The sequence below is a fragment of the Callorhinchus milii genome, unplaced genomic scaffold (assembly GCF_018977255.1).
Source record: "Callorhinchus milii isolate IMCB2004 unplaced genomic scaffold, IMCB_Cmil_1.0 Scaffold5, whole genome shotgun sequence".
NCBI classification, from domain to species: domain Eukaryota; kingdom Metazoa; phylum Chordata; class Chondrichthyes; order Chimaeriformes; family Callorhinchidae; genus Callorhinchus; species Callorhinchus milii.
Window position 1 is genome coordinate 53,236,871 of NW_024704746.1, and position 16,769 is coordinate 53,253,639.

Here is a 16,769-nt window from a genome sequence, read left to right on the forward strand (position 1 = left end):
AAAAATAGGGCACATTCCCAGTGCTGATTGAAGAATTCAGTCTACACTCTGAGCTGTTGCCCAAAAAATACACAGTCAATATATCTTGTGAAACGCTTTGAGATGCCTCAATGATGTGATAAGGCGCTGTATCAAATGCAAGTATTATTGTTATTATTTGTTTAGAGTCCTGTAGCTCAGTGGTTAGAGCACTCGCCTTGCAAGTGAGACACCTGGGTTCAATTCCAGGCAGGGCGAAACCTTGGGCAAGTTGCCTTACTCCACACACCTAATAATAATCCCTCTAAAACAAAACAATAATAAATTGTTTATTTTCAATCCATGACTGTTTGTGGGACATTGCTGTGCACAATTGGCTGCCGCGTTTCACGCACAAATATACAGTCAATTCACTTTACAGCATATTCTGTGAAGCGCTTTGAGACATCGAGAAGACGTGAAAAGTGCTATATCAAATGCAAGGATTATTATTATTGTTGTTATTATAATTATTGAAGTTATAACCTTCTGGCTTCAGGGACGAGAGTGCCATCAACTGAACCAGGCTCTGTATATATACTCCGAGACTCTGCGCTGTGTGAAGAGCACTACATAAATGCAATAAATTGCACAAACTATACTGTTTGTGCAAGCAGACTTGTGAATCATTGTTGTGAAGCTAATATGTAATGTTATCATCAATCTATTGCTCTTATTCTGACCACATCTTCGCTTGGCTGTGTGATCCAAAACTCATAGTACAATATGTTCATGGAACAAGTCAGAAGAAGTCTTCATAATGTTCTATAATTAAATCAAAATGATTGTACAGCATTTTTCTTGCCAATATTGAAAACTACATGAAAACATAAACATCAATTATTACAGTGCAATGTATAATTCATTGTACCATTCAAGTGAGGAAGTAACCAAAGCTTATTTCATGCCTTCAAAACTCATTCTTAAAATAATGAGGATTGCAGTGATACACTGGAATCTCCACACCCACATTTAAATATTACCATTATCTGCAATCTAATTATGAATTTCCGTTTTTGGAAATATTGAGGAGTTCCTATCGTTTAAGCTGACACTCTAATACCACAGTGGGGTGTCGGAGGTGCTGCAGTGTCGGAGGCGCTGTCCTTTGGATGAGATGTTAAACCGAGGTCCCAACTGCCTGTTCAGGTGGACATTAAGGATCCTGTGGCACTATTTGAAAAGAGAAGGGAGTTTTCCGGATGTCTTGGCTTACACTCCCCTAAATAAAATTGGTTACTCACTCTATGGTTGTTTGTGGGACTGCTGACTTTCGCCCACAAAATATAGTCAATCCACTTTACAGTTTATCCCGTGATCAGTTTGCAGTTCAGTTTGGCATATCTAGGTCTAAATTTGGAGGTGTCCAAACAAATCTGTCGTGTTTCCTTGTCAACAAGCAAGCTGCAAGGTAGATAGCAGGAGTTTATGTTCATGAATCACACATATAGAGGCTGAGCTTGCAATGTTCTAACCAGGCTTCCATTGACTGTTTAAAGGTTAAGCATACCACCAATGCTTTTGGTATTTAGTTAAAAAAAACTACCCCAACCTACTTATGCATCTGCTTTTTCACAGTGGAATGTGGCCTTTTACAAAGCTGTTCATTATGAGCTACCTCCTGACATATCTCCAAATGATTATATTAAATATTAAATACAAGGTAAGATTTTTTTTCAAACATGATGTGGGAGGAAACAAACTACGAGTTGAGAGACAAATGCAACATAAGAAATTCATGAATTCCATCATTTTCATCACCATGCTTAGCATCAGTGATAACTGATTGAAACATAAAGTGCGCTTTGCGACACATCATCGCACCTTTTAGGAATTGGGGACTGGATTTAAATCTATTTTCACTTTGTTATTTTCTTTTTTCATTCTTCCTTGTTTTTTCCTCTTACAAACATATACTGAGGAATGGAGTGGTTTGCATCCGGCTGCCAGTGACAGCAGAAACATGAAATCCGAGTTTCATACGCGCCCCAAAACTGAAATTCAACGTAACATGAGACCTTCTGGACTTGGTGTTTCTGTGACCTGTGAGAGCAAGACTCCCAGTGATAGGCCTCTTACTGTCTCGTACAGGATTGTTTAGGATTGTTTCTATAGAGTCCCAGTAGTGAACCAGGCAAGTGTATTTTCCTGGGTTGTGTTCAGCCCCAAATCCCATTGATTGAAGGTTTGTTGTTTTTATCGTATGCAATTTAACTCAGAAACAGACGGGAGGTCCAGGCCAACAATCCCCCAAATAACATTCATCACTCATTCCATGACTGTTTGTGTTACACTGCTGTGCACAATTGGCTGCCGCTTTTCGACAATAAGGTACAAGGCAATCCAATTCACTGTATACGTGGAGTCTAGTAGCAAAGTGGTTAGAGCACTCACCTCTTAAGCGAGAGGATCCTGGTTCGATTCCTGGGTGGGGCGAAACTTTATGCAGGTTTCCTTACTCCACACTCCTCTGTTTATGTAGCAGTGAGTAGGAACCCGGATGTTAGTTGATTGGAAAAAATTTGGTCACTCAATCCGCGACGTTTTGTAGGATATTGCTGTCTACAATTGGTTTCCTGTTTTGCCCACAATATACCCAGTCAATTTGCTTTAGAATATATGCTGTGAAGCACTTTGAGACATCTTAATGACATGATAAGGCACTATATTTGTGGAGGAAAAGCAGCAGCCAATTGCGCACAACAGTGTCCCACACACAGTTATGGATTGATGGGCCAATTATGTGATTTTTGGAGGGATTTTTACCCCCTGAAAACTATCTATCTAATCATGTTCCTAGAGATGTGTGGATCAAACTTGCCTAAAATTTCATCCACCCGAGATTCGAACCTGGATCCTCTCAATTACGAGGTGAGCTCACTGATCAATATGCTATGCTATCAGAATTCAGCAGACACAGCAACAACAACAAATTATGTTTATATGTAGCACATTTCACATTGGAAAGACCTCCCAAGGTGCTACAGCACAATTGAACAGGCCCTTTTCTCGAGCCAGTACTTTCCCCTGTCTATTGGGGCAGGGCTCATTTCTAGCCGGAAGGTGAGTTGGATTTTTGTAGCTGGTGGAGGGGTTTGGCAAGCTTGAAGTATATAATAATAATAATCCTTGTATTTGATATAGGACCTTATCACATGGTTGAGGCATCATAAAGCGCTTCACAGAATATATTGTAAAGTGGAGTGACTGTGTAATTTGTGGGCTAAATGCAGCAGCCAGTTGTGCACAGCAGTGTCCCACAAACAGCCATGGAGTGAGTGACCAATTTTATTTGGGGATTGACACCAGGGAGAGAAATTCCCTTCTCTTTTTGAATAGTGTCATGGGATCTTTATTGTCTACATGAACAGGCAGACAGGATCTCAGTTTAACATCTCATCTGAAGGATGGCTCAGGCTGGCCAATTATCTAATTAAAAACAATCCAGGTGGGTCTGCACTCCCCAGGCCTGAGAGGCAGCCCTGAGGAGAGCAACAATGATGATCCCTTTCTGCTAAGGTCTTTGTGGCATCTCAACCACATGATAAGGCGCTATATCAAATACAAGGATTATTATTATCCTGTGAAGTGTGTTGAGATGTGTGTTGAGAAGTGTGTTGAGATATTCTAAGTATTATTAGAATAAACGTAGCAGCTTCATTGATTCACAGCTTTTGTTAACTGAGCACTGGAGTGGCAGCATGTGGCAGATGGAATGAAACATCAATTTGAGAACGACAGAGCAGTTAGTAGATCCTTTGCAGAGAGAAAGATCAAGAGAATTTGTGGGACCCTGTCAGCATTTATAAACAGAGCATGCAGGAAAGAGTTAACACAGTTTTTCAGAATTTTGGGCTTGTGTCACATGCACGTGGGAAGTCGGTGCATATATCATTTGCCTTTTCACAAGATGTTTGAAATTCTACATTTTCCAAAAAGAGATAATGTTTCATGAAATAATAATAATCTTTGCAACTGTGGATTGAGAGACCACATTTTTTTTTACGGTACGGGCTACGAATCAGTTTTTTTTAGGGTCAGCCAGGTGTCTGACACCTGCAGAAATCAATCACCGTCTTAAGCCAAACTAAGCTGCGATTCCATGCATCCCCCCACACATGGAAATCCCAGAGATAGATTATTGGAATGAAATGCGCAATCTCTCCCTGGAGGAATGCATCTGGCTTGCCTAATTCCAGAAAGTATTAGGCGTAGGTTGGCAAGAGCCAAGGCTTAGGGAGTGTGTGTTGGGGTAACTGCTGAAGTCGAACCAGCATAGCATCCATATTGCTGTCCAGCAAGCTTTCCCACTGCTTGTCCAGCTACGACCGCCCTACCCATTAGGGCTTTGGCTTACAGGGTTAACAGGAGGATGACTCTCTACCTACAGTAACTGATTTGCCCTTCCACGTCCTGTCGATGCAAATTAGGTTGGTGATGGGAAGTGACAACAACTTGCATTTACACAGCACCCTTCACTCGGGACAGTGTTTCAGAGCGCTTAATGGTGGCAGAGCTTAACATCAAACTAGTGAGAAAGAAGGGAGGTGACTGTAGGCCCGGTCGAAGATGAAGGTCTTCAGGTGCAATCCAAAGATGGGCAAGAGTGGCAAGGTGGAGGGATACTGCCCTCCAACTCCTGCTGATGAGCCAGACTGGTTGTGCTGTTATCAGCAGTCCCCTGGAATACGACGGACCCACCTGGCTCAGGAACCAGAATACCAAGACCCGTTGCCAAACATGTCATCTTGGAGCCATTTCAGCTCCAAAGAGACCCCCTCCGCTGGAGGATACGGAGGTATTGAGAGAGCAGAAGCTAACGATTAGATTAAATTGTTTCATGGTCCTCTCTTGTCGGTGGTGTTTGTGGAAGGGACACAGTTGGTTTCCGCTGTTGACCTAGTTTATCACTGACTCAGAGTCTGAGGCCAGAAAGGTTTGGAAGCTGGCAGAGTTTGCAACTTGCTACTGGAAAAATCACTACTAATTGATACAGCTCTTTTCCTGTCAGGAGGCAACGCAAAGCACTTCACAGGATAAACGTGCAAAAGTGCATTTATTTTTCTGAGCGAACTTGTCAGCCACTCTGCACACAGCAATGTCACACAATTTGCTAGAGAAACGTTTTTTGCAAAGGGTTCATAGATTGTAGCTAGGAATATTCAGTTCCCATTCCTGCCCTTGTTTGAGCCAGGTCTCCATTACTGCCTACATCATAACCCGATGTGGCAACTTGAGCCTGCAGCTCACCAATTTTATTTGTCACACTCCATGCATTTATGCACATGCACTCAAAGATCAACTTGGTCTGCACTGCATTTCTCCCGTGTCTAATACCTCCTTTTTCTGGATTACTCCTTATTGCATTGCCATTTGTCTCTCCGAGTCCTCTATATAACTTGTTTCTCCTCTCTAATGCTACATCCGACCCTCAAAATTAATTTAAATCCTTCCCCACAGCACTAGTTAACCTCCCTGCAAGGACATTGGTCCCAGTCCTGTTCAGGTGTAACCCATCCACCTTCTACAGGTCCCACCTGCCCCAGAACTGTTCCCAATGATCCAGGAACCTGAAGCCCTCCTTTCTGCACCATTTCTCCAGCTATGCATTCATGCGTTTGATCCTGCTGTTTTGATATTCACTTGCACAAGGCACTGGGTGTAATCCAGGGATCACAACATTTGAGGTCCTACACTTTAGCTTTTTCCCTAGCTTCTGACACTCTCCCTGGAGGATCTTAGCCCTTGTTTCACTACGTCACGTATCCCAACATGGACCATGACTTCTGGATGTTCCCCTTCCCCCTGTAGAATGTTTTGCACCTGTTCCTTGATGTCTTCAACCCTGGTACCAGGGAAGCAACATACTATGCGAGAATCATGTCTTTGGTTGCAGAAATGCCTTTTGGCTTCAGACTACGAGCACTGCTGTGGGCGCACAGAATTTTCTGCCATTAAAGAACATTCCTCGCAATTGTAATTTTTAAGTAACGACTTGCCGTGACTTGACCTGCAAACAATTTTCGGTTTTGGTACTTGGCTTCATCTGCAGAGGATACAGACGATCTTACATTGATATAGAGCCTTTCACTTCATCGGGAGGATGTCTCAAAGTGCTTGACATTGCCCAGCAGTCACCTGGATGGGAGGTGGTGTGGGTAAAAATGTTAAAAAAAGAGTCAAAATAATGTTTGTGGTATCTTGCTGTATGCAATTGTGCTGCCATGTTCACCTATATATACACAGAGATTCAATTTCACAGTAAATCCTGTGAAGCGCTTTAAGATATCACTCTAATGTGCTAAGGCACTTTACCAAATGCAAGGATTATTATGATTAGGAATGTCTCAGTTTTATATTTCTTCTGAAGGACGGCACCTCTGACAATGCAACGTTCCACCAGCACTGTATTGATGTCAGTCGATGAATTCAAAGTCCTTGACGTGGAGCTTGAACCCACAGCCTTCTGACTATAAGGAGAGTGCTACTGACTGAGCCAGACTGACCCTGGACTTGTGTTCACTGGACTTGTTTTGATAAATACAGATGCATGAATGTTGCTTAAATTCTGCCTGTGATCTTTGAGGTTTTGGAGATTCAAGGTCCGAATGTTGTTGCTGAGAAAAACTACAAGACTCTGCAGTTCGATGCAAGGCACAGCACCCTTGTTCATAGATTGTCATAAAGGTTTATATCTCGATAATATGGCTTATCCAGTGAAAATCTGAATTCTGTAAATCCAGAGATTTTTTGGGAACTATATCCTGTCTAATCGCTCACTTTATGTTATTTGTTCAACTGCAAAAATAACTTGACACATTCATGTTCCCCTCAAAAGCTTTCCGACTTGAACAAACATAATGCTAATTAGATAGTTCAATTAGACTCTGTGTTAAGTTTAGGAGCTAAATGAATGCTCTAAAACAAAGAGTTGTTTACTGTGGGAGGAGGTTTGCAGTTCCCACCTGCTTGGAGCTGTCTTTTCATATCTCACGTGGGTAAATGGTTTCTTGATGTACTTTGCTGTAACATTCAGAAGAAATAGTTTCAGAAGCTTCTCGGCTCCTCACAAAATATTTCCTGCATTACTTTGAGATAATTGCCAGATTCTCAAAAGTTGTTGCTTTGCTGGATTTTAAGTTTGATGGATGCTGCATGTTAAGGAGAGCAAGAAACTCCCATATGGCCTTAATGGTCTCTGTATTTTTTCTCCATAAAACAAAATTCAGTGAATTTTCTTAAACCAAATAGAACTCATTGAGTTCCGTAGCGAAGTGGTTCGCGCGCAAGCAAGAGAACCCAGGTTCAATTACCGGTTGTTAATTGATTGGAAGATCACTTTCCGTAGGTAATAATCCCTCAAAAAAAAATTGGTCATTCAATCCTCAACTATTTGTGGGACACTGCTGTGTGGAATTGGCTGCCACATTTCACCCACAAAATACAGTCAATCCTGTTTAAAATATATTCTGTGAAACACTTTGAGATGTTTCAACAAAATGAAATAGGTTTTACATCAAATCAAAGGATTATTATATATATTCTATAATTTGAGAGGAATTTACAGATCGTATAACTTTGTCTTTTTATTGCAGGTCACCCAAAAACCCAGAACAGAAAATAATCAAGCGAGTCATTGCCCTTGAGGGAGACATCATCAGGTCAGTATTCAGTTTGGTAATGGCTGGCTTCTTTTGATCAGCTTGATAGATGGCTTCCTTATCCACAGTTAATCAAGAGCCGGACCTCAGCTGCTTGTCCATTTTGGATGTCTTGCAATTGTCATGGTGACACATTGTTGAATGCTACATCAATGTGACTGATTCATGTCACCCCCGTAAGTAAATTTGATGTCACAAATGTATTTCCAAGTTGCTATTACTAAAACTCTAAATATTTAACAAAATCCCCCTCTGGCAGTGAGAATTCATTGCCTGACCATTTGGCAATGGCTTCTGCATGCAAGGTAAAAATGCTCCCAGAGTGGCACTCATCATAAATCTTACATTAAAAGGATTTGTCTTGCAGTTCTCCATTGCAAGGTGATCTTGAAATGTGGATTTAAAAGGCGCACGCTAGCGGAACAAATCGGGTTTTGAAATTGATCACCTGGTGGTTATGAGATTTAAATTTGAAACGGACTGAAAATGATTTTCTTCACCCTCATTACATTTTTACTCTTTACACTGCCTATTTTAGCTGGACTGCAATAAATTCACTGATGACATTTTATTCACTGATGCTTTTTTGCTGGATGGTAAAAGGATGTGGCTTTCTTTCCAAAAAGTCATTCAGAACTGAGTTTCAGCTTTGAACCAGTTGTTGCTGATGTAGCGTATAGAGTCCCATAGCATATTGGTTAGTGCATTCGCCTCGCAAGCAAGCAGACCTGGGTTCGATTCCCGGGGGGTGGGGCGATCCCTAGGCAAATTTCCTTATACCACAGGCCTCTTTACCCAGTAGCAATTAGGAACCCAGTTGTTAATCGATTGCTGGATCTCTTTACGGTGACAATTAAAAAAAAATGGTCACTCAAACTACAACTGTTGTGCGCAATTGGCTGCCCCATTTCGCCCACAAATATACAGTCAATTCACTTTACAGTATATACTGTGAAGCGATTTGAGATGAAGGTGTGGTCAAAGAAGAAGGTCTTGAGACAGACCTTGAAGGAGGCAAGGGCAGGGGCGAGACAAAGAGACTGTGCAATGGAGTTCGAAAAGCTGAAGGCCCACCCACCGATAGTAGGGTGGGCTTGGCAGGGGACAGATGATGGCCAATTACCAGTCCTGCTGATGACAAAGCATTGAATGAACTGATGCAGATATTTTTGAGTCATCACAATATTTGGTATCAGCGCAAAAAGGTTCAGTGTTTCAGAAAAAAAAATCATCAAACAATTTGACAAATGTTAGAAATATTTCAGGAATTGAGACCCAGAACAGCACAAAAATAAACTATTTAGCCCATCACATCTGTAGTGGTCTTTTTTCTCCATATGAGCCATCCAGTCTGATCCCACTCTCATGCTCGCTCCCAATCCACTTCAATATCCAAGTTAATGTATTATGAATGATGCCCACCTCTGTAATTTTACCAGCTGTAATTTAACATCACAGATAAGTGTTACACTGCAGTCCGGGTATTCAATGAACAGTATTCATTCAAATACTGTATTCAATGAACTTGTGTTCAGTGAACATTTATTAGCAACAGCGACGCAATAAAATGAATAACATAATAATCTTTGCATTTTGTATAGCACTATATCATGTCAAAAGTTCTCATATCCATTTCCAGATGCTTCTTGTGTGTGTAACTTTTAGTAAAGCCATTTTTACAATTTATTCTCCATCTATAGCTCGAGAAAGAAACCTGCCGATGATTTTCTAATTCTAAAAAGTAATAATAATAATCCTTGCATTTGATATAGCACCTTATCATGTTGTCGAGATGTCTCAAAGCACTTCACAGAATGCATTGAAAAGTGGATTGATGTGTATTTTGAAGGGCGTTTCTCTTTCCTGGTATCCTGGCCAATAATCACCCAAATAAAATTGGTCACTCACTGCATGGCTGTTTGTGGGACTTTGCTATGTGCAACTGACATTCCTGTGAAGTGTTTGAGACGTCTCAATGATATGATAAGGCGCTATATAAAATGCGAGGATTATTATTGTAACCAAGTCAGTGACACCGCTTTTCAATACCAATCTCCCCCCAAATAAAATTGGTCATTACTCCTTGGCTGTTGTGGGACATTGCTCTGTGCAACTGTACTGCAACTGCATTTGACAACAAATACACAACAACTACAAAATTACATTTGTATAGCGCCTTTCATGTCGGGAGGACTTCCCAACAGTCACTCCACTTCAAGCCCCCCTCCCCCACTTTAAGTGCTAAATGCAAGGAATGCCATGAATTGTCACACATGTGCGTCTCAGGACAACCCAGATACAACACTGCTTCTTTAGCTATTAGGAAGCCTTATATGTCCACAGACCAACAGGGAAATCTCAAGGGTTGCCTGTCCCATCATAGTTTCCATCCAGTCCTGCCCTGTGACCTTCACTTCCTGTACTTTGTTTCCGGTCGCCACTTGTCTCTCTCTGTCTTTGACATTATCATCCACATCTCGCACGTTTCAGTTTCCAGGAGTGAGAGAAATGTCTCATCTGTGTTTTTTGTTGTGTTGGAGTGTCTTTTTTAAGAGTGATTCCTGGCATATCCATGAAACTGATGCCTTGTGCTCAATGCCTAGTCTTTGATATAACCAGTTGACGACATTGGTCTATTACACTGGAACATGCTGGCCCGTTATACTTAATAATAATAATCCTTGACAGAATATACTGTAAAGTGATTGACTATATGTTTATGGGCGAAATAATGCAGCCAGTTGCGCACAGCAGTGTCCCACAAACAGTCATGGATGAGCAACCACANTTTTTTTGGTGGGGAGGGATTATTACCCTCGGAAAGCGATCTGGCATTCGACTAACAACCAGGTTCCTACTTACTGCTAGGTAAACAGAAGCATGTGGAGTAAGGAAACTTGCCTAAGCTTTCGCCCCGCCCAGGAATCAAACCTGGGTCCTCTCGCTTGTGAGGCAAGCACGCTAAATTCTATGGTACAGGACTCCATTTGACCACTTTGGCCTGCTTCTTGGATCATGTTGGAGATATTTTTTGTTCTTGAAAAATACTATTTTTTAACCCTTCCAAGGCCTGATCTTTCAGACAAAAGCATAATACTGCTACCACAGGATAGGATTGGTTCAGACACCCAAACCCATCTGTCAAAATTCTTAGCAAGCATCTAGGCAATTTTTCAAATCTATCTGAGTGTCAGAACAGATTTTAGCCACTCTGTGTTTGAAGATTTCCATGCTGTAGAAGATAGAAGCCTGGCGGAGGAACCACAATGCCCTCCACTGCATTAGCTAATGAAAAGTGATCCATCTTGAGTGGGCAACTGCTGGTGATGGGTAATCAAGGCAAAGCATGAGTGCGATTGTCTCTTCCACCTCCTTGTGGAGTCCTGTAGAATATTGGTTAGAGCACTCACCTTGCAAGCGAAAGGACCCGGGTTCGATTCCCAGGTAGGGCGAAACCTTCGGCAAATTAGTAAATGTACCTAGCGTTAAGAACCCAGTTTTTAGTCGATTGGTGGATTTCTTTCCGGGGATAATATTCCCTTAAAAAAAATTTTGCTCACTCAATTCACAATTGTTTACGGGACACTGCTGTGCGCAATTGGCTGTCGCATTTCGCCCACAAAAATATACAGTCAATTAATTTTATGGTATATTCTGTGAATTTCTTTGAGACGTCTCAATGATGTAATCTGGTGCTATATCAAATGCAAAGATTATTATTTTTTCTGTCTTTTGCCATCACAACAAACTGCTAAATGGGCTGTGGAGATCAGCTCCTGGACAAAGGGACCCAAGACATTTGTCTAAAGTATTGTCCGTCTGATATCCCAAATAGTTTTGCCATCAGGTCTTAATTTGTGCATTGTAGGTCTTTATTTCTACATACCTGTCAAATTCCAGATTAATCTATCTTCTGGATTGACAACATCTCAGATCAACATTACTCTTTCAGCTTCCTGCAAACCTAATGGTTTGAAACTCTACATATTACAGTAGAGACACCACATTGTGGTCAGGCTGAATTCCCTACTCAACCTCAATTTAGTATCTTAGACACTGAGTTGATTGCAAGGTTGCATGAAAGTCGAAAAGCTAGCTCCATCATCCAGTAATCACTGCATCCTAACACATCAGGTAAACTCTGTTTTTCCGAATGTTTAATGGCAAATTGATCCTCCCTTCATGCTCTAGCATCTCCCAACCTTTCTGACCTGCTTTCTCCTCACTCAACTACCTCCCCCCAGCTAGCTCTGACCTCCTGCTCGTCCCTCGACCCCTCCGCTCCATCATCAGCAGATGAGCTTTCAGCCACTACACCCTGAAGCTTATGAACTTCCTTTCCCAATCCCTTCATCTTGCCCCCTCCTTCCCCTCTTTAAATCGTGACTGAAGACTTTTTTTCTTTGACCGTGCCTACGATCACCTCCTCCCCCCACCTCCAGCTCAGGAAGGTTCCCGGACGGTGCTCTTAATGGCAAGCTATGCGGTCTTAGACAATTACCCAAACGCACACTCTGGGGTCCCCAAGCCTTGACTTTTATCACCCTGCACCTAAAATCTCTGGCATTAGGTGAGCAGCGTGCGTCTCTCCGGGGAGATAGTGAGTTTTCCATTGCAAACAACAACAACAACAACAACAACAAGATTCCATTTATAAAGCGCCTTTCACATCAGGAGGACGTCCCAAGGCGCTGAAAAAAATATCGAGTGGGTGGCCGTGACTGTGAGTGGGGGAGTGGGGCAGAAATCTCCACATGTTGGTGGCATACGTGGAATTCTCAGTTTGGTTTGGATATGCATTCACATGGTGATGTGTCAGACCCCCAGCTGACCAGAAACAAAAGGTCTGGGTTGGTTTATGAAATTGTTCATGGGATCGGAACAGCACACGGCTTCACTTAAGGCTTTGGAAATTGAGTCTTCAAATTTTAATTAAAGAGAAAATTACCAGGGATATGTCCATTTTTGATGTTCCGTTTGAATTAGATATTCAGATAAATTTTAATCATTTAATTTAGAAATGTCCACAGTGATTCCCAAATAATCTCTCCAGGGATGAAATTAATTGCAAGTTATATTCAGTAAATCGTGCAATTGCAGGAATGTGTTACATTAAAATATCGAAATGACAGTGAGCAAGTTAACATTTACTTTTTTAAACATACAATTCAGCATCCTTTTGATAAATCTCTGGAATAGGACACAATGCAGAAGACACCTACAAGGCATGCAGATGGCTTTGCTATTGCAGTTAGCTGATATCACTAAAGCCCACAAGAAGCCTATTACTTCAATAGACATGCTGTTTTGCACAATTGTTATGGATTTTATTTTGCTTGAATTCCAGTCTAGTTCATGCTGGACAACAATCCACCAAATAAAATCGATCATTTGCTTCAGGCTATTTAAGGGACATTTCTATGTGCAAATCGACTGCTGTGTTTGCCTACAAAATACATAGTCACTACATGTTAGGACTTGAGCTCACATAGTCTAAGCTGATGTTTCATCGTAGCAGTAAGGCCTATGTTGCATTGTCAGAAATGCCGTCCTTTGGATGAGACGTTAAACTGAGGACCCGACTACCTGTTTAGGTGGATGTTAAAGATCCCATGGCACTATTTGAAAAGAGAAAGGAGTTTCTTTATCCCAGTGTCCTGGCCAACAATCCCTCAAATAAAATGTGTCACTCCATGGCTGTTTGTTGGACATTGCTGTGCACAATTGGGCTGCTGCGTTTGCCTACAAAAATAGTCACTACACTTCACAGTAAATCCTATGAAGCGCTTTGAGATGTCCTTCTGATGTGCTAAGGTGCTATACCAAATGCAAGGATTATTATTCTCAGTTTGACTGATATTGTTGGCATGCTGGGCAAAGAGAGGTTGTTTTAAAGGCTAAAATATTGAAAGGCAATTCCACAACCACAGTATTTGCCCATTTGACCTGTCACTTGTTGTCTTAACCCTGTGCGCAGAAACACCTCAGACTGTATCTAGCATTGTCTCGCATATTATCCCAGTACAATACCTATTATCTGAGCCCAAAGTTTAATGAGTGGTTCATACAGATGCCCTGAAGCTGGGAGCTCCCGCTCAGCTCCTCTTAACCCTGCAAGCCAAAGCCCTAATGGGTAGGGTGATCTTAGCTGGACAAGCAACGGAAAAGCTTGCCAGACAGCGGTATCAATGGTTTTAGCTGATTAGACTCCAACAGTTACCCCAGTGTACTATCTGGGCTCCACAAGCCTTGGCTGTTGCCAACTTGTGGCAAATACTTTCTGGAATTAGGTAAGCAGGATGTGTCCCTCCAGGCTGAGAGTGCGTATTCCATTCCAACAATCTATCTCTGCGATTTACATGTGTAGGTGGGATGCCTGGAATTCTCAGCTTGGTTTGGATACTCTTTTGCAAGGTGATGGGTTTCTGAATGTCTCAGGTACTTGGCTGACAAAAAAAATGAAAGGCGCCTTTCCAGCCAGTGCTGTCGTTCTCTCTTGCTGATGAATCTTTGCCCTTATGAAGAAGGTTTGCTTTGAAGTGCAAGACTTCAAAGAAAGGGCATGTTTGGAGCTCATCTTTTAATCTTTCCCTGGGTGGCCTTTAGCAGTGTCCTTTCTCAGAGCTTCCTTGGTTATGTTTGGACCAAGAAAAGGGATCCAGCTCTTTATTATAATTATTAATTATAATAATCCTTACATTTGAAATAGCGCCTTATCACATGGTAGAGACATCTCAAAACAGGATATATGTAAAGTGTAGTGACTGTGTATTTTGTAAGCGAAATGCAGCAGCCAGTTGAGACACAGCAGTGTCCCACAAACAGTTGTGAAGTTAGTGACCGATTTTATTTGGGAGATTGGTGGCCTGACATAGGGAGAGAGGGGAAGGGGGGAGAGAGCAGAGAAAGATTGAGACGGGAGAGTGTGAGAGAGAGGGGGAGCGTGAGGGGGGAGGAAGTGAAAGTGAGGGAGAGAGAAGAAAACATAGAGAGTGGGGTGGTTGAGAGAGAGTTTGAGAGAGGATAGAGAGTGTGTGTGGGAGAGATTGGGAGTGAGAGAGAGTAATTGAGAGAGGGAGTGTGTATGTGAAAGAGACAAGTAGAGGAAGGAGAGAGTGGTTTAGGGGGGAGGAGGTGGAGTGTAAGAAGGAAGAGAAGGTGTAAAAAGGGGAGTGGGAGAAATTGCATGAGAGAGTGATTGAAAGCGAGCATGAGGCAGAGGGGGAGAAAGAAATGAAAAGAGTGAAAGAGCAGAGAGAGAAAGGAGAATTGAGGGGCAGCATTTTGTGGTTCACTGTCAGGACAGACAAACAGAGTTTCTCTTGGCCGCGGTGGGGTGGGGAGCCAAGGACATACACCGAGCAATGTGACGTGCAGTCTCCTCACAGAAAGCTCTTTCTATCCCCAGTGGGTAACTCCTCAACTCCTCTACATCCTTTATTCCAGCCCCCCTCCCCACCCTATCTCTGCCACCTCCCGACCTGGCCGTTCTCTTTGCAGATCAAACATCAGCTTGCTTGATATCCCCCCCAATCCATCTGCCGCACCATCGCCATTTTGCCCCCGCTCTCTGGAGCTCCATTCCTGGAGTCTCTCTAATTCCCTCCCCTCTTTCAAGGTACGTGATGACCTAACTCTTTCTCCTCCCCATCACACCTCTCTCAGCTCCCACCCCTAGTTCAGGTGCCCAATCAGCAGTGTCAGGATGTCCTTCCAACATGAAAAAGGTGCTGTGTAAATGTTGTTATGTTTCTGAAAGCGAAAGATAAAATATTGCTCATGCAGCCCGTGGACCTTTCTCATATAGGGAATCTGGTCCAAGGCAGCCAAAAGGTTGGACCACCCTGGCTTAGACAATATGAATTCAAGTCCTGATGTGGGGCGTGAACCTACAACCTTCTGACTCAGAGGCAAGAGCACTACCACTGTGCCAGCCTGGCACACAACACACACACTTTCCAGCTGGATTCCAGTCATACCTGCTTAATATTCTTGTGCCTGGATCTCAACAGCTACAACTTGCATTTATACAGCTTTCTTCACTCAGGATAGCGTCTCTGAGCACTGACAAAGTGACGCACTCAAAGCAGAGACATACGTATCTCAGAGCGCTTCACAGTTTAGGATCCCGGGACCGAGCCAGGGGGAGGGGTGGGAAGGTGACTAAAGGCACGGTTGAAAAGAAAGGTCTTCAGCAGAGACCTGAAAATGGGAAGGGAGGGAGCGAGACGAAGGGAGTGAGGAAGGCAGCTCCAGAGCCTTGGGGCATAGTAGCTGAAGGCACGGCCGCCGAGGGTGGAGCGGAGGACTCGGAGGACTCGGAGGAGACCAGACCCGGAGGAACGAAGGCAACGGGTACTGTGCTGAGGAGAGAGGAGATCAGAGAGGTAGGGGGGATGCAGAAGAGTGCAGGGACTTGAATACGAGGGTGAGGATCTTGAAGTCAATCCTCTCTGGGATAGGCAGCCAGTGCAGTCTGGCAAGGACTGGTGTGATCGGGGAGTGGAGTTTCATGCAGGTGAGAATGCGGGCGGCAGAGTTCTGAATGAGTTGGATTTTATGGATGGTAGCAGATGGGAGACCGGCGAGGAGGGCATTTGAATAGTCCAGCCGGGAGGTGACAAAGGCATGGACCAGAGCTTCAGCGGCTTTTAAATCATAGAACCATAGAATTATATAGCACAGAAGGAGGCCATTCGGCCCATCGTGTCTGTGGCTGCTCTTTGAAAGGAGCTATCCAAATCAATCCTGCTCACCTGCTCTCCCCATAGCCCTGCAAACTTGTCCTCCCCAAATAATTATCTACTTCTCTCTTAAAAGTTATTATCGAATCGGCTTCCACCATCCTTTCAGGCAATGCATTCCAGATCCGAACAACTCGCTGTGTGAAAGAATGTCTCCTCACCTCCCCTCTGTTTCTTTTAACAACTATTTTAAATCGGTGCCCTCGGGTTACCAACCCACCTGCCAGTGGAAATAGATTCTCCTTGTTCACCCTATCGAATCCCCTCATAATTTTGAAAACCTATTAATTTCCTTTTAACCTTCTCTGCTCCAAGGAGAATAATCCTCGCTGCTCCAGCCTCTCCT

At 42.9% G+C, this 16,769-nt stretch overlaps 1 protein-coding gene across 1 annotated transcript in view; it reads left to right on the top strand.

The window, feature by feature from the left end:
• Nucleotides 1–16,769, top strand: part of immp2l (inner mitochondrial membrane peptidase subunit 2) — a 324,690-nt gene that overhangs the window by 246,784 nt on the left and 61,137 nt on the right. The window contains exon 4 of the mRNA XM_007905133.2: nucleotides 7,614–7,679. Within this exon, the coding sequence (XP_007903324.1) occupies nucleotides 7,614–7,679 (66 nt within the window). The remainder of the gene's footprint in view (nucleotides 1–7,613; nucleotides 7,680–16,769) is intronic.